Source organism: Narcine bancroftii, chromosome 6, assembly GCF_036971445.1.
Source record: "Narcine bancroftii isolate sNarBan1 chromosome 6, sNarBan1.hap1, whole genome shotgun sequence".
NCBI classification, from domain to species: Eukaryota; Metazoa; Chordata; class Chondrichthyes; order Torpediniformes; family Narcinidae; genus Narcine; species Narcine bancroftii.
The window spans coordinates 97,368,933-97,387,204 of NC_091474.1; the positions used below are offsets into that span (position 1 = coordinate 97,368,933).

Sequence of the window (18,272 nt, forward strand, 5' to 3'; positions counted from 1 at the left end):
TGAAAAGTTAATTTTAACATCCAGTATTTTAAAGTCTGGATGAACTTGAAGGTCTGTTACATTGTAGTTCAGAAGTGATTATGAAATATCAAGTTTTAAAAAATTGTTGCTTAAAGCAGTAATGAAGTGCTTGTTAACACCAATTCAGTCCTTAGACTGTTCAGACTGACAAATCTGGTTGAACTATTTTCATAGGAAAACATTTCTTCTTAAAATCTCACACTGGTGATCTTCAACTCCCTCTTAGTTTCTTAAGAGTTATGGGGTTTCTTTCCACAACGAGGCTGCTCTCTAATAACAAAGAGACCATCAGAAGTGGTCTGGCTTATTTTGAAGCCACTTAGAACAGCACGTCCTTCTTTTCCAGAGAGTACTGTCAATTTTCCTCTGGCTTCTGGTTCATTTTTCTTCTGATCTGGATTCCTCTGCCTTCGGATCTATTTACTCTTACAACCATATGAAATTACATCACCAATGAAGTCAGTCTTAATTCCTGGAAAACATGATCAGTTATTGGAATTTTAAACAGTTGCCAACCCCAGTTTATGTAAACCATGCTGTCTTCAAACTCTGGCTTGTAGATGTCACGACTCTGAAAGATGACCTCACTTCAGTTCCAAGAGATTTAAGTTTATCACTCAAACAGCTGAATTTTATTTCTCTTGATTGGTTCTTGTTCTGGAAAGTCTAACCATACATCACTCGAAGAATACTGTGTCAGCACAAAATGCCTCTAAACATTTTTTGAGTTTTAATTAAAAACTCTCAGTTCCATTATGGTATTGTTATTCTAGACCAAGGGTGTCAAACTCAAATTCACGGAGGGCCAAAATTAAAAACTTGGACTAAGTCGAGGGCCGAACTAAATATTTATTTAAAATTTTCAACAACATCTGCATGTTTTCTCTTCTTTCAACATATTTAATGTTAAACTTTAGGATATAACTTTAGGAGGATAATGTTACAGGTCAGCAGTAGGTAGCTCAAGTTCACCCTTTGCTTGATCTGAGGGAAACATATTTGGTCCCTGTGGAGATGTAGTCAGCATTCACAGGCTGTGTCCATTTTGGCCTGCATCAGGACTCAGCATTTCCTGCTCACTCCTCAGGCTCTAGGCCTCTATTCACCCTCGACCTACCATCCCTCTACCTGACCAGTCCTTTACCCAACCTCTACTCACCCCTCACTCCACTCGCTCTGCCTCTACCCATCCCATCCTATACACGCCCCTCTACTGCCTCTCCCCTCAACCTGTTCCTCCCTCTACCCCTCTCACCCTCTAATCACCCCTCCCCTACTCGCCCTGCCCCTCCCCTTTTACCTCTTCCCTATCCACCCCTCCTTCTACTCATCCCTCCCTCTAACTGCCCCTCGCACCACCATAATTTCCCCTGCCCATTACTCCTCACTTACACCCTCTGCCCACCCCTGCTTACCCACCCACTCAGGCCCAGCGCGCTGCCGATCAGCCTTTGTGGACAGCCACCATCTCTCTCTTCACGTGCAGGGCCGAACCAGCCGTCCCTGGGGTCCGCGCGGGTGCAAGCGCTGAAGGCTGTGGCGACCGGGAGAAGTGCGCTCGCGCTGTGGAAGGGCTGTCCGGTGCCAGTCGCGCGGGGCTCGTGCTGCCTGGGGGCCATGCGTAGCCTGCCATGCCTGTCGCGCCGACAGGAAATCACAGGCGCTCGCCCATCCGCCACACCACTCGACAGGTGGGAGAAGTGACTGGTTGTGCGGGGAGCCATCCAACTGGCTTGCCGGCTGATGACATCGACAGACTTCTCGTGTTACAATTTCTCGTGTTACAATGGGGAAGGATGTGCAATGAAGGGGGAGGATGGTGGGGGTGACATTACCAAAAAACAGCATCGGCTCTCGCTGCAGGGCGGGCCACCTCTAATACATTTTTGAAATGATCTTGGGCCAGAGTTTGACATGTGTGTTCTAGACACTATGACCTGTAACAAGCCCAGAGGACCCCAAAACCCAGCAGCAATAGAAATTCACCAAGACAAATGGTTATTTAAACAAAAGTAGTTTTTAATTTTCTTTAAAGAGGATCAAACTTTACCTTATTACTATTAACTTAACCTAACTTAACTCCCTTCTAATTCTAAGTGCACAATTCCTTTTTCAACTCCTGTGCTCTGTCACAGACTTCTAATTCTTTAAAATTATTTTGTTTATCTGTTAATTTAACTGCAGAACTATGTTTATTTTCTGCCAAATCATTCCCTACTTCAACAAGTTCCTCATCTAGAAGTTCAGAATTAATGAGTTCTGACCTGACAAAGAAATATTTAAATTAGCCGATGGTTATAGACAATAGACAACAGGTGCTGGAGTAGACCCTTCGAGCCAGCACTGCCATTTATCAGATTATGGCTGATCTTTCCCTTTCAATAACCAATCCCAGCCTTATCCCCATAACCCTCAACTCCCCTGCCACAAGAGCCTTATCCAACTCTCTTAAATCTATGCAACGAATCCACCCCCACTACACTCTGTGGCAATGTATTCCACAGACCCACAACTCTGGGTAAAAAAAAATTCTCCTCATTTCTGTGTTAAATGACCTTCCCTGTATTCTTAAACTATGCCCTCTAGTCCTGGTCTCACCCATCATTGGGAACATATGCTCTGATTTCACCCTGTCAAGCCCTTTGATAATCCTAAATACCTCAATCATGTCTCCCCTCATCCTTCTAAGCTCCATCGCATATAATCCAAGTCTTTCTAACCTATCTGCATATGACAATCCTGCCATCCCGGGAACTAACCTTGTAAACCTGCACTGCACTCCCTCTATAGCAAGTATGTCCTTTCTTAAATATGGGGACCAGAATTGGACACATTACTCCAGGTGAGGTCTCACCAGGGCACTGTACAACTGCAGGAGGGCTTCTCTACTCCTATACTCCAATCCCCTCTTTATGAAAGCCAACATACCATTTGCCTTCTTCACCGCTTGCTGAACCTGCACGCTAGTTTTCAATGATTGGTGAACAAGTACGCCTTTTGCATTACCACACTCCCTAGCTTAACACCATTTAAATAATATTCTGCTCTTGTTTCTGCCTTCAAAATGCACAACCTCGCATTTACTCACATTAAACTTCATCTGCCATCTTTCTGCCTACTCCCCTAAACTATCCAAGTCTCCTTGCAATTTCCTGACATCCTCCTCATTCTTTACACTACCACCCGTCTGCAAATTTTCATATGTAGTTATTTATCCCCTCATCCAAATCATTTACATAAATGATAAACAATTGAGGGCCCAACACCGACCCCTGCGGGAACCCACTTGTCACATCCTGCCATCCAGGAAATGACCCGTTTATCCCAACCCTTCGTTTCCTATTTCTCAACCAATTATCTATCCATGACAGCACCCTACCCCCGATACCATGCTCCTTGATTTTTCAAACTAGCCTCCTGTGTGGGACTTTATCGAAGGGCTTCTGAAAGTCCAAGTACACCACATCCACTGGCTCTCCCGAGTCCACCCTCCTTGTTACGTCCTCAAAAAATTCCAGGAGATTAGCCAAGCAAGATTTTCCTTTAAGGAACCCATGCTGACCAGCACGGATACTATTATTCCTTCCTAAGTGTTCTGCTATTTCTCCTTTAATGATGGATTCCAATATCTTCCCCACCACCGACGTCAGGCTGACCGGACTATAGTTTCCCTTCTTAAAAAGTGGTACCGCATCAGCCACTCTCCAGTCTGCAGGCACTTCCCTGGAATCTAAAGGATTTGGAAAATGTCAACTAGTGCTTCCACACTTTCCAGAACAACCTCTCTAAGCTCCCTGGGATGCAACCCAGGGGACTTATCCGGCCTCAATTCTAACAATTTGCTCACAACCTCTTGCTTCTGGATCTGAATATCCATCAAATTCTCGGTTTCCTTCCATAATTTCACTGTCCCTAGATACTTCTCGACCCCTACCCCTATTCTGATCATAATCTATATCCTCCTTGGTGAAAACAGATGCAAAGTAATTGTTAAATTCCTCAGCCATTTCCATGTCTCCATTGATAATTTCACCTTTCTCTGATTTCAAGGGCCAAATTTTAGCCCTAATCAATTTCTTCCTTTTAACATATCTGAAGAAGCATTTGCTATCCCATTTTATATGACTTGCCATTTTGCCTTCGTACTTCATTTTCCCCTCCTGAATGAATTTCTTAGTTTCCCTCTTTTGGTTTTTAAAGGCCTCCCAATCCTCTAACCTCCCAATCTGCTTTGCCATCTTATACTTCTTTCTTTTAGACCTGATACTGCACTTGATCTCCTTTGTCAGCCACTAGTGCCATTTGCTCTTAGTAGAGCCTTTCCTCCCCTTTGGAATTAATCTATTCTGAATCCTGTGAAAAATGCCTAGAAATACCTGCCATTTTTGCCCAGTTATCCTCCCAGCTAGAATGTCCTTCCATTTTATTTTGGCTAGCTCCTCCCTCATTGCAGTATAGTCACCCTTATTTAGCTGTAACACTAATGTTTCTGACTTCCTTCTCTTCTCCCTTTCCATTTGCAGATTAAAAGTAATCATATTATGGTCACTATTACCTAATGGCACCCCTACCTCAAGGTCCCTTATTAACTCCATGTCACTGCACAGTATCAAGTCCAGAATTGACTTCCCCCTGGTAGGTTCCGTCAAAAGCTGCTCCAAGAATGTATCTCGGAGACATTCAATAAATTCAATAGCTTTACCACATCTACTTGATTTTCCTAGTCCACTTGCAAGTTGAAGTCACCCGTAACTACTATATCACTACCACTCTGACATGTCATTTTTAATTTTTTATTTATACTGATTCCCACATCTGAGTCACTGTTTGGAGGTCTGTATATAACCCCCATTATGGATCTTTTGCCTTTGCAATTTCTCAACTCTATCCAAACAGACTACTCCACCCGATTCAATGTTTTTCCATCGCCTGAATTTCATTCTTCACCAACAGAGCCACTCCACCTCCTCTACCTAACTTTCTGTCTTTTCGATAGGACATATATCCTGGAACATTAATTTCCAAATCCTGTTTCTCCTGCAGCCATATCTCCGTTATTCCAATAACATCATAATGACCAATGTCCATTTGCACCTCAAGCTCATCCATTTTATTCCTTATACTCCGTGCATTCATATACAATACCTTGAAACTCTACCACCCTGCTCTCTCCAATTTGCTACCTGACATCCTCTCTGAAACTCTCCTATCCCTCTTTGCTCCCTGCAGCTTTGAGATTTCACAGACTATTCGAACTACCCCTATGTTCTCCTTCCTATCCATTTCCTTATCAGTCTGGTTCCCCTCCCCCTACTTTAAAACATATCCAACATCATTGTTAAACATTGTTACACAGATTAATATTTCCAAACATTTACCAAACACAATTGCTGCTGTTTTGTTTCCACACACACAAAATAAGCCTTTTAATTAGCTTTCAAAAAGATTTTTTAACCAAACAAATTGAATTCCACAGATTCACTCTCTGGGAAAAAGAGTTTTCCTCATCTGCATCTTAAATCTACTCCCCTGAATCTTGAGGTTTTGTCCCCTAGTTCTGGTCTCACCTACCAATGAAAACAATTTTACTGCCTCTATCTTACCTATTCCTTTCATAATTTTATATGTTTCTATAGATCTCCTCTCATTCTTCTGAATTCAATCGAGTATTGAATAATCCCAGATTATTTAGTCTCTCCTCATAAGTCAACCTCTTCATCTCTGGGATCAACCTTGAGTATATCCTTCCTCAAGTATGGAATCCAGAACTGGACACAGAACTCCAGGCGTGACCTCACCAGCACAGATGCAGCATGACCTGTCTGCTCTTGAATTCAATCCCTCTAGTGATGAAGGCCAACATTCCATTTGCTTTCTTAATAATCTGTGGTACCTGCAACCCAACTTTTTGCAATTCATGTACAAGCCCTCCTGTGTCCTTCTGCACTACAGCGCCTGCTGCAGTTTTTCACCATTTGAATAATGATCTGCTCTTCTATTTTCCTGCCAATGTGGATAACCTCACATTTACTAACATTGCACTCCATCTGCCAGTCTTTTGACCACTCACCTAACAGCTATATCCTTATCCACATCTTCTGTACAATTGGCTTTTCCACACAATTTATCTGCAAACTTGGCTGCACTATATTCTGTCCCCTCTTCCAAGTCATTAATGTATATGGTAAACAGCTGCAGGCCCAGCACAGACCTCTGCGGCACCCCACTTACCACTGACTGCTAATCAGAAAAACACCCATTTATCCTGACATTTACCTTCTGTCAGTTAAATAATCCACAATCCACGCCAATCTACTTCCCTCAACTCTTTTCATCTGGATCTCATTGATACGCCTCTTGAGCAGCACCTTATGAAATGCCTCTGGAAATCCAAATATACAACATCAACTGTTCCCCTCTATCTACTGCACCCATTATATCCTCAAAGAACTCCAGTAAGCTTGTCAAACAAGACCTGTCCTTTCTGAATCCATGCTGCATCTGCCTGATGGAGCCCCTTCGTCCGAAATGCCTCACTGTTTCAACCTTAATGAGTTTCAAGCATTTTCCTGACTACAGATGTTAATTAAGATCCACTTCAGATCCATTAGCTCTGCCTTTGGTGTAGCAGACCAAAGTGGGTTACAGAGACATGGAGGGGTGTAGGAGACTGGAGAAGGTCACAGTGATAGGGAGGAGTGAAAGAGGTACAGAGAGGGGTGTAGGGGAAAAATTAAGGAAGGAGTGCAGGAGCAATACAGGGGACAGAAGGGGTTTTCAAAATCAGGTGGGTGTAGGGGACCTGAGGGTGGAGTTATAGGGATAGGGAGAGGAGTAGGGGACCGAAGGGGTTGGAGACAGGAGGGGTGTAGGGGACTAGAGTGGGTGGGGAGGGTCACAGTGACAGGGCGGTGAGTAGGGCACCAGAGGGAGTAAGGAGGGGTGTGCTTTACTGTCGGAGATAGGGACAAGGGTGGGGAACCAGAGAAGGCTTTACAGATAGAGGAAATGGTGTAGGGGACTGGAGAGGAGTGGGGGTTACAGAGACAAGGATGGGTACAGGGGACCAGAGGGATTAACAGAGATGGGTGACATGCAGGGGACCGGAAGGGTTTACAGAGATGGGGAGGGGTGCAGGGGACAGGTTTACAGAGACAGGGAGTGGTGTAGCGTTCTTGGGGGGGCGGTACAGAGACAGGGAGGGGTCAAGGAGGAGTGTTATGAGACAGCGAGGGGTGTAGGTGAAAGCTTCTAGCATGTGTGACAGGGAGGGGTGCATGTGAAGGAAGGGATTAAGCGGACAGGGAGGGGTGCAGGGGACTGGATGGGGTTATGGGGGGAGTGTATGTGACCAGAAGCAGTTCCAGAGACAAGATCAGGTGCAAGGGGTATAGAGACAGTGAGTAGTGTAGGGAAAGGGTTTAGAGGGGTTTACAAAGGCCAGGAAGGGTGCTGGGGACTGGAGAGTGTTACAAAGGCAGGGAGAGGTGTAGGGGACCTGAGGAAGGGGATTACAGAGTCAGGGAGAGGTATAAGGGACCAGAGTGAGTTAGAGACAGGGAAAGGTATCAAGACCAGAGAGGGTTACAGTTACAGAGAAGGGTGTAGGGGACTGGAGGGCATTTCAGTGACCGGGGTGTAGGGGACCAGAGAAGGTTACAAAGACAAGGCGTGGTGTTGGGGTAATCCAGCCCTGCTCTGGACCCCCTCCAATAACCTGCCCTATTTTTGTGACACCCTCTAGTCCCCTATACCCTATCACTGAAATGCCCTCCAGAAACAGAAGCTGAAACAGCTTACAAAACTCCAAATGTGGTCTGACAAATGCCTTGTAAAGCTTCAGCTTTAAATCTTTGCTTTTATGTTCAAGTCCTCTCAAAATGAATGCACACACTGATTTGCCCTTTTTACAACAGACTCAACCTGCAAGTTAGCCTTTAGGGAATCCTGCATTGGGATCCCAAGGCCTTTTGGGCCTCCACTTTCTGAATTCTCTACACATTTAGAAAATAGTCTACGAGTGAGAAAGAAAATGTGAATGTGTGAGTGTGTAAGGAGAGAGAGAGATAGAAGGGTGTAAGTGAGAGAGATGATGTGTGTGAAAGAGTTGGGTCGATGAGACAGAAAGAGAGGTGTGTGTTTGTGTGTGTATGCATGTGTGTGAAAGTGTGAGAATGTGTGAGGGAGTTGAGTGTGAGGGAGAGAGTGTGAGGGAGAGAGTGTGAGGGAGAGAGTGTGAGGGAGAGAGTGTGAGGGAGAGAGTGTGAGGGAGAGAGTGTGAGGGAGAGAGTGTGAGGGAGAGAGTGTGAGGGAGAGTGTGTGAGGGAGAGTGTGTGAGGGAGAGTGTGTGAGGGAGTGTGGGAGGGAGTGTGGGAGGGAGTGTGGGAGGGAGTGTGGGAGGGAGTGTGGGAGGGAGTGTGGGAGGGAGTGTGGGAGGGAGTGTGGGAGGGAGTGTGGGAGGGAGTGTGGGAGGGAGGGAGGGTGAGGGAGGGAGGGAGTGAGGGAGTGAGGGAGAGGGTGAGGGAGAGGGTGAGGGAGAGGGTGAGGGAGAGGGTAAGGGAGAGGGTAAGGGAGAGAGTGTGTGAGACTGTGTGAGAGAGTGTGTGAGAGTGTGTGTGTGAGACTGTGTGAGAGAGTATGTGTGAGAGAGTATGTGTGAGAGAGTGTTAGAGTGTGGGAGTGAGTGTGGGAGGGAGGGAGAGAGGGAGGGAAGGAGGGAGAGGGAGGGAGGGAGAGGGTGAGGGTAAGAGAGAGTGTTAGAGAGAGTGTTAGAGAGAGTGTTAGAGAGAGTGAGTGTGTGTGTGAGAGTGTATGTGAGAGTGAGTGTCTATGGGAGAGATTGTATGTGAGGGAGAGGTTTGTAAGACAGAAAAGGGTGTGTTGTGTATGTGGGGTGGGTATGTATGTGTGTGTGTGTGTGAGAGAGAGAGAGAGAGAGAGAGAGAGAAAACATGAATTTCATAGGCCCAGGAGTTCAAACCACATGAGACCAGAAATAGGCCAATTGGCCCATTGAGTGATGACCCACCATTCAATCATGAACTGATCCATTTCCCCACTCAGCCCTACTGCCTGGCCTTCTCCACATATCCCTTGATGCCCTGGCAAAGCAAGAATTTATCAATCTCTGTCTTAAATACACCCAATGACCTGGTCTCCACAACTGCCTGTTACAACAAATTGCACAGATTTACCAGCCTCTGGCAGAAGAAATACCTTCGCATCTCTGTTATAAGTGGATGCCCCAATATCTGACCACTGCCCACCACCCCCCCCCCACCTGACCCCGAAAAACCTCACACAACCCCGCCCGGATTGAACCCTACCTGTCCTCAATTCTGCGTCCCCTATCGAACTCCAAACAAGGACTGACTGGTCTTTGTTTCCATCAGTGGGGAGTGGGGAGTTGGTGTGGGGAGTAGGATGTGTGAGGGGGGTGCCCGTGTAGCGAACAAACACTATATTCTATGCTGTGAAGGATCTGAGCCTTGGCCATGCACACCCCTAGCACAGGGTCTGTCCAACAGAGATAAGACTCTCCCATGGGCCTCGCCCAACCAGCCAGGAGGAGGTTTCAACATGGTGCAAACCTCTCCAACCCCACTCTCCCATTCCTGACCTCAGCAGGCTGTGTCCACACCTCACGCTATCTGGGTAGCAGCTGTCAGACTGAAAGACCCTTCTCACCACTCCCCACAACATCTCATCTGTCAGGCCGAGGAACTTCCCCTTCTTACCCCAGTTCCCTTCTGGCTCTTCTCCGCTTCCACCTTCCCACTCTCTCCCCATTCCCCTCCCTGCTGTTCCCTCCCTCCCCTTATGATCCCCTCCATTCCCTCCCTCCCCTCCCCATCCCCTTCATTCCCTCCCTCCCCTTCTCAATCCCCTCCATTCCCTCTCTCCCTTCTCCTCCATTCCTTCCCTCCCCCTTCATTCCCTTTCCACTTCCCCATCCCCTCCACTTACCCCCTAATCCCTTCCCCTTCCCGTCTCTCCATTGCCCTTACCCTCACCCTACTAAATCCCCTTCTCCTTCCCTGCCCTTCATACTCTCCTTCCCTCCCCTCCTGTTTCCTTGTCCATACCCTTCGACACCCACTCACTCCCATTCCCCCTCCCTTATCCCTCCCTGTCCCCTCTTTCCCCAAACCCTCTCTCCTCCCCTTTCTTCCCTCTCATTCCCCGCCACTCAATTACCCTCCCCAGAATCTCTCCTCCCTCCCCACCCGCTGTCCCATCCTGCCTCTAACCTTTTTACCATTCCTTCCATCTCCCTTCCTTTCCCCCTACCCTACCACTCATCCTCCATCCCCTTACTCTCCATTTTCCCACTCCCTTCCCCTTCATTAATCCCCCTCCACCTTGTCCTTTCATGACCTTACAGGAGGCTTCATTCTGCAGCCACCATGGAGCTTCCAAGCCACTCCTTTGCAGCTCCTTCCTACCCCCTCCACTCTCTCTCTCACTGTCTGCCCGGCCTGAGATAAGCTGCTGGGTGGCTCAGAGAAGGATCTTTCTCACTGGCCAAGAAGTCATTGTATCACAGAGTCACTCAGAGTCACTGCCCAACCTGCCCAGGTCAGCCAAAAATTTTCACCTCTCTGCAAATGGCCCCACATCCCTCTGAATCCAGCCCATCGCTGGATTGGCTCAAATGTCCCAGTTGTCCACATTCCTCTCAACCTGAGTGGATCCATCTACATGTGATCCACATGAGTGGGTTGGGCTGAAGGGTCAGTAGGTGATGGGTGGATTGGGGTGAGGGGTCAGTGGGTGATGGGTGGGTCAGGGTGAGGGGTCAGTACATGATAGGTGGGTCAGGGTGAGGGGTCAGTTGGTGGTGGGTGGGTTCAGAGTTAGGAGACAGTAGGTGATGGGTGGGTCAGGGTGAGGGGACAGTAGGTGATGGGTGGTCCAGGGGTGAAGGGTCAGTAGGTGGTGGGTGGGTTCAGGGTTAGGAGACAGTAGGTGATGGGTGGGCCAGGGGTGTGGGGTCAGTAGGTGATGGATGGGCCAGGAGTGAGGGGTCAGTTGGTGAAGAAATATGGGGAAGGGGTGGAAATGGCAGGAGAAGAGGAGGACGAGGGGGTAAAGGGAGAGAGGAGGGATGAGGAGAGGGGGGCTGAAGGTAGGATGAGAGGGAGAGAGGGGTAGGTGGGGAGTGAGGGGGAGGGAGAGGGGGAGGTGGGGAGTAGTGAGAATGGGGTAGTGGAGAGGGGAAGAGATGTGATGAGTGGGCAGGAGGGAGGTGGGTGAGTCAGGGTGCAGGATGGAGGGGTGCAAGTGGTGTAATATGGGAGAGGGGTTAATGAGATGAGGGATGGGAGGAGAGGGGAGGGTGGAGGTGGAGTGAATAGGAATGGAGGGTAGGGAAGGTGGATGGGAAGGGATAGGAGGGAAGGAAGAGAGAAAAATGATGAGGGAAGGAGGATTGGGGCAATGAAGGGTGGAGTGGGGGAGGACAGGGAGGGGGTGGGAGGGCGAGAAAGGGGAGGGAGGAGAGGAACAGGAAGGGAGGAGTGAGGGTGGAAGGGAAGGAGAGGATGGTGAGGAGAGTGAGGAGGGAGAGGAAGGAGAAGGGAGGATAGGAGGGAGGGGAGGTCAGGTGGGATGGATGAGGAAGTGAGATTGAGGAATGGTAGGGGAGAAGGGAGGGCAAGGGTAAAGGGGAGGAGAAGAGTGAGGAGAGGAAGGTTGAAGGGGAGGGGGTGGGGAGGGAGGAACGGGCAGGTGGGCAGGATGGGAGAGGGGTAGAAAGAGGAGTTGACGAGACTGGGGGAGATAATGAATTTGGAGGAGGGGGATGTGGGGGGAGGGAGTGGGAGGGGAGAGAAGATCAATCAAGAGCATCCTGGCCTGCTGCATCACAGTGGGATGGGATAAGGTTGCTGCAGATAAAAGGATTGGAGATCAATCCGCTCATAAATATTGTTCAAGACTCAAGGATGTATTCAATGGTATGGAGAGGATGGAGGATGAGGGGGGTGATGCATAGAAGAGGGAGGAGGGTGTGGTGTGGAGAGGAGGGTGGAGGGGGTGGTTCAGAGAGGAGGGTGGAGAGAGGATGGTATGGAAAGGAGGGACAAGGGGGTGGTGCAGAGAAGGAGGAAGAGAAGATGGTGCGGAGAGGAGGGAGGAGAGGGGGTGGTGCGGAGCGGAGGAAGGAGAGGGGATAGAGCGGAAAGGAGGGAAGAGGAAGCAGTGCGGAGAGGAGGGATGAGAGGGGATGGTGCGGGCAGGAGGGACAAAGGAGTGGAGAGAAGAGAGGGGTGAGGCAGAGAGGAGGGAGGAGGGAGTGGTGCAGAGAGGACGATGGAGGGGTAGGTGAGGAGAGGAGGGAGGAGAGGGTGGTGGTGTGGAGAGGAGGGAGGAGAAAGTTGGAGAAGAGGGCGGAAAGGGTGGTGGTGCGGAGAGGAGGGTGGAGGGGACTCGTGCGGAGAGGAGGGAGGATAGGGTGATGCGGAGAAGAGGGAGGAGAGTCTGGTGCAGAGAGGAAGGTGGATGTAGGTGGTGTGGAGAGGAGGGAGAAGAAGGTAGTATGGATAGGGTGTGGTGCGGAGAGGAGGGAAGAAGGAGCAGTGCGGAGAGGAGGGATGAGAGGAGATGGTGCGGGGAGGAGGGAAAAAGTGGTGGAGAAGAGAGGGGTGATGCAGAGAGGAGGGAGGAGGGGTAGGTGAGGGGAGGAGAGAGGAGAGGGTGGTGGTGTGGAGAGGAGGGAGGAGAAAGTGGTGTGGAGAAGACGGCAGAAAGGGTGGTGGTGGGGAGAGGAGGGAGCAAGGGTGGTGTGGAGAGGATGGTGGAGGGGACTGGTGCGGAGAGGAGGGAGGATAGGGTGGTGATGCGGAGAGGAGGGAGGATAGAGTGGTGATGCAGAGAAGAGGGAGGAGAGTTCTGGTGCAGAGAGGAAGATGGAGGTAGGTGGTGTAGAGAGGAGGGAGAAGAAGGTAGTACGGATAGGGGGTGGTGCGGAGAGGAGGGAAGAAGGAGCAGTGCGGAGAGGAGGGATGAAAGGGGATGGTGCGGGGAGGAGGGTCAAAGGGGTGGAGAGGGATGATGCAGAGAGAAGGGAGGAGGGTGGTGTGGAGAGGCGGGTTGAGGGAGTGGAGCGGAGAAGAGGATGGAGGGGTAGGTGCGGAGAGGAGGGGAGGGTGGTGGTGTGGAGAGGAGGGAGCAGAGGGTGGTGCGGAGAGGAGGGTGGAGGTAGGTGGTGTGAAGAGGAGAGAGGAGAAGGTGGTGCGGAGAAGAGGGCAGAAAGGGTGGTGGTGTGGAGAGGAGGGATGGGTTGGTGAGGAGAGGAGAACGAGGAGGTGGTGCAGAGAGGAGGGAGGAGAGGGTGGGGCAGAGAGGAGGGAGGAGAGGGATTGGTGCGGATAGGAGGGAGGAGAGGGGTTGGTGTGGAGAGGAGGGAGGAGAGGGGCTGGTGCGGAGAGAAGAGAGGTTGGTGCGGAGAGGAGGGAGAAGAGGGGTTGGTGCGGAGAGGAGGGAGGAGAGGGTGGTGGTGCAGTGAGGTGGGAGGAGAGGGTGGTGCAAAGAGGAGGGAGAGAGGGTGGTGGTGAAGAGTGGAGGGAGCAGAGGGGGTGTTAGAGAGATGAGGTTAAAGGGTGGTAGAGCGGAGAGGAGGGAGACAAGTGGGTGGTGCGGAGAGGAGGGTTGAGAGTTTGGTGCAGAAAGGAGTGTGGAGGGGCTTGGTGTGGAGAGGAGGAAGGGGTTGGTGAGGAGAGGAGAACGAGGAGGTGGTGCAGATAGGAGGGAGGAGAGGGTGGGGAAGAGAGGAGGGAGGAGAGGGTGGGGCAGTGAGGAGGGAGGAGAGCGTGGGGCAGAGTGGAGGGATGAGAGGGTGGGGCAGAGAGGAGAGGGGTTGGTGCGGAAAGGAGGGAGAAGAGGAGTTGGTTCAGAGAGGAGAGATGATAGGGTGGTGGTGCAGTGAGGTGGGAGGAGAGGGTGGTGCAAAGAGGAGGGAGAGAGGGTGGTGGTGAAGAGTGGAGGGAGCAGAGGGGGTGTTAGAGAGATGAGGTTAAAGGGTGGTAGAGCGGAGAGGAGGGAGACAAGTGGGTGGTGCGGAGAGGAGGGTTGAGAGTTTGGTGCAGAAAGGAGTGTGGAGGGGCTTGGTGTGGAGAGGAGGAAGGGGTTGGTGAGGAGAGGAGAACGAGGAGGTGGTGCAGATAGGAGGGAGGAGAGGGTGGGGAAGAGAGGAGGGAGGAGAGGGTGGGGCAGTGAGGAGGGAGGAGAGCGTGGGGCAGAGTGGAGGGATGAGAGGGTGGGGCAGAGAGGAGAGGGGTTGGTGCGGAAAGGAGGGAGAAGAGGAGTTGGTTCAGAGAGGAGAGATGATAGGGTGGTGGTGCAGAGGGGTGGGAGGAGAGGGTGGGGAAGAGAGGAGGGAGGAGATGGTGTTGCGGAGAGGATGGAGGAGATGGTGTTGTGGAGAGGAGGCAGGATAGGGCGTGGTGTGGAGAGGAGAGAGGAGGGGGTGTTGTGGAGAGGAGGGAGGAGATGGTGATGCGGTGAGTTGGGAGGAGATGGTGGTCCGGAGAGGAGGAAGGAGATGTTGGGGCGGTGAGGAGGGAGTAAATGGTGGGGCAGAGAGGAGGGTTGAGATGGTGGGGCAGAGAGGAGATGTAGATGCTGGGGCAGAGAGGAGATGGAGATGCTGGGGCAGAGAGGAGATGGAGATGCTGGGGCAGAGAGGAGATGGAGATGCTGGGGCAGAGAGGAGATGGAGATGCTGGGGCAGAGAGGAGATGGAGATGCTGGGGCAGAGAGGAGATGGAGATGCTGGGGCAGAGAGGAGATGGAGATGCTGGGGCAGAGAGGAGATGGAGATGCTGGGGCAGAGAGGAGATGGAGATGGTGGGTCTGAGAGGAGATGGAGATGGTGGGTCTGAGAGGAGATGGAGATGGTGGGTCTGAGAGGAGATGGAGATGGTGGGTCTGAGAGGAGATGGAGATGGTGGGTCTGAGAGGAGATGGAGATGGTGGGTCTGAGAGGAGATGGAGATGGTGGGTATGAGAGGAGATGGAGATGGTGGGTCTGAGAGGAGATGGAGATGGTGGGTCTGAGAGGAGATGGAGATGGTGGGTCTGAGAGGAGATGGAGATGGTGGGTCTGAGAGGAGATGGAGATGGTGGGTCTGAGAGGAGATGGAGATGGTGGGTCTGAGAGGAGATGGAGATGGTGGGTCTGAGAGGAGATGGAGATGGTGGGGCAGACAGGTGGGAGGAGATGGTGGTGCAGAGAGGAGGAAGGCTAGGGTGGTTTTGCGGAGAGACGGGATTGGCTGCTGCGGAGAGGTTCGAGGTAGGTGGTGTGGATAGGAGGGAGCATGTGGTGCGGAGAGGAGGGAGAAGGCTCATGGTGTGGAGAGGAGTGAAGAGGGAGTTATGTGGAGAGGAAGGAGAGGGGTTGGTGCGCAGAGGAGGGACAAGGGGGTCGTGCACAGAAAAGAGAGGATGATGTAGAGAGGAGAGATGGTGGGGTGGTGCGGAGAGGAGGGTGGAGTGGGTGGTGCAGAGAGGAAGGATGATGGGGTGGTGCGGCGAGGAGGGGGGTGGTGCGGCGAGGAGGGGGTGGTGCGGCGAGGAGGGGGGTGGTGCGGCGAGGAGGGGGGTTGGTGCGGCGAGGAGGGGGGTTGGTGCGGCGAGGAGGGGGGTGGTGCGGCGAGGAGGGGGGTGGTGCGGCGAGGAGGGGTTGATGCGGCGAGGAGGGTGGTGGTGCGGCGAGGAGGGGGTGGTGCGGCGAGGAGGGTGGTGGTGCGGCGAGGAGGGGGTGGTGCGGCGAGGAGGGGGGTGGTGCGGCGAGGAGGGGGGTGGTTCGGCGAGGAGGGTGGTGGTGCGGCGAGGAGGGTGGCGGTGTGGCGAGGAGGGTGGTAGTGCGGCGAGGAGGGTGGTGGTGCGGCGAGGTGGGTGGTGGTGCGGCGAGGAGGGTGGTGGTGCAGAGAGGAGGGATGTGAGGGAATGGTGCAGAGAGGAGAGACAAAGTGGTGGTGTGGAGTGAATGGTGGAGGGGGTCGAGCGGAGAGGAGGGAGGAGAGGGGGAGAGAGAGGTTAGAGAGAGTGGGACAGGGGAGAGTGAGGGGGCGAGTGAGGTGGGGAGATGGGCAGAGGGGGATATAAAGGTGAGAAAGGAGGGAGAGAAGGGTGAGAGGGAGAGAGAGGGATGAGGGAGAGAAGTGGAGTGATAGGGTTGAAGGGAAAAGTGAAGGTAGAGAGTGAGGGCTAGAGAGTTGGGAAGACAGAGGGGTTTATGAGAGAGAGGTAGAGGGGGAGGCAGGGGAGAGAGGGGGAGACAGGAGAGAGGGGGATGAGAGGGAGAGGTGGACCAGATGGAGGAAGGGGATGGAGGAGGGAGGGAGAAGACGGGGATAGGGAGGGGCAAGGTGGAGTAGAGATGGAAGGGAGGGGAGAATAGGGAGGAGAGAGTGGAAGTTGTGGGATGGGGGTGAAGGATGTGGAAGAGGAAGGAGAAGAGAGACAGGGAAGTGGGGTGGGGAGAGAGGAGGGCAAATGAAGGGGAGAGTGAAGGGGGTGTGCGGTGAGGAGAGTGATCTTATGAGATCAGCAATGATCTTATTGAATTTTTGGCCTACTCCTGTTTCTACTTCCTCTGTTCCTATGATGAAGGAGTGAGATGAGTGAGGGGGAGGGAGGGGGAGGGAGGGGGAGGGAGGGGGAGGGAGGGGGAGGGAGGGGGAGGGAGGGGGAGGGAGAGGGAATGAGGTGGGAGTGAGGGGGTGCTGAGGGGAAAGGAAGACAGGCTCTTAAATCTAGAATTGAATAAAGGGTGAGAATCATTGGAAGAGCAAAGGCGTCAGTGACCTCACCAGCTTTCAGATGTGGACCAGGACCATGCCTACGATCACCTTGCCGATGGAACAGTGGCTGTGGGCATAGTTGTTGGCCGCGTCGTCCTTGCCGGTGATGAGCTACTCCGGATGGAAAGGTTGGCGGTAGGTGTCGGTCCAGTCCTCATCTGAGGGTGGGAGGGGGAAAGATAAAGATTAACCAGAGTCCCCACACACACAATCCACTCTCACATGCACGCACACAACGCACGTGCACCCCACCCCCCACCCCCCCCCGACACCGAGGAGGAGTATGGAATACATAGAATGCAGAACAGCTCAGTCCACCATGTTTTTTTTTTAAACCTTCTCAACAATCTAGCTCTTCTCTCCTTCTCAACAATCTAGCTCTTCTCTCCTTCACAGCCAGAACCCTCTATTTATTCTGACATAATTTCTAAGAGACATTCAATGGCCCAATTTGTTTCAGCCTCCACGACTATCCCTACCAATACATTGTTGGCATCCACTGCTCTGTGTAAAAACCCACCCCTGACGTTTCCCTGAACTTCCCTCCCTTCACTTTATACAGATGTCCTCTTTTTTTTTCTTTGGCTTGGCTTTGCGGACGAAGATTTATGGAGGGGTATGTCCACGTCTGCTGCAGGCTCGTTGGTGACTGACAAGTCTGATGCGGGATAGGCAGGCACAGTTGCAGTGGTTGCAAGGGAAAATTGGTTGGTTGGGGTTGGGTGTTGGGTTTTTCCTCCTTTGTCTTTTGTCAGTGAGGTGGGAAAGGAGGTTGCTGCCCACCGAACTGTGAGGCGCCAAGATGCACAGTTGGAGGCAATATCAGCCCACTGGCGGCGGTCAATGTGGCAGGCACCAAGAGATTTCTTTAGGCAGTCCTTGTACCTCTTCTTTGGTGCACCTCTGTCTCGGTGGCCAGTGGAGAGCTCACCATATAACACGATGTTGGGAAGGCGATGGTCCTCCATTCTGGAGACGTGACCCACCCAGCGCAGTTGGGTCTTCAGCAGCATGGATTCGATGCTTGCAGACTCTGCCAGCCTTTGTCAAATCGCCGTGGGGGAAAAAAGTTTTGGCAGTATACTTTATCCATGCATCTCATAATCTTCTAACCCTCCATTAAGGCTCCTATCACCCTTCATAATTTAATAGAGAAAAATCCTAATTCTGTTGATGTTCCCTCATAAAACACGTTCTTCAATCAGGCAACACCCTCGTCAATCTCCTCAGCACCTTTGCCAAACCTCTCCGTCCTATGGAATAACCTTGCATGTCAGCGCTCACCCACCGCCTCCGCTCTCGCCCTATTTAGACCGCTCGCGGGACGTGTTTCCCCGCGCCGGTCTTGCTGAAGAAGATGTTGAGCGAATCGTCGCCCCCTTCGATGGTCTTATTGTCAGACGTACAAATTCTCACACATGAGTCTCTTAAAAGTCGGTGACA

The 18,272-nt window shown here is 51.7% G+C and overlaps 1 protein-coding gene across 1 annotated transcript; it reads right to left on the reverse strand.

Annotated features, from left to right (window-relative positions):
• Positions 1 to 5,936: 5,936 nt before the first annotated feature.
• Positions 5,937 to 15,372, reverse strand: LOC138737330 (proline-rich protein 36-like). Its single transcript, XM_069888085.1, has 5 exons — positions 13,129 to 15,372; positions 8,531 to 8,575; positions 6,448 to 6,594; positions 6,092 to 6,261; positions 5,937 to 6,024 (listed from the first exon to the last, which is right to left on the reverse strand). Exons 1-5 carry the CDS (start codon positions 15,370 to 15,372, stop codon positions 5,937 to 5,939), a joined length of 2,694 nt encoding a protein of 897 aa, XP_069744186.1.
• Positions 15,373 to 18,272: the final 2,900 nt, after the last annotated feature.

Excerpts from the sequence above, each read along its gene's own strand:
- LOC138737330 (XM_069888085.1), bottom strand. The coding sequence starts at position 15,372 with ATGAGCCTTCTCCCTCCTCTCCGCACCACATGCTCCCTCCTATCCACA. Across the intron at positions 6,262-6,447 it reads TTGAGGATATAATGGGTGCA|CAGTCAGTGGTAAGTGGGGT; the intron begins GTAGATAGAGGG and ends TTTTCTGATTAG. Across the intron at positions 6,025-6,091 it reads GATAAGGATATAGCTGTTAG|GAAAATAGAAGAGCAGATCA; the intron begins GTGAGTGGTCAA and ends CCACATTGGCAG.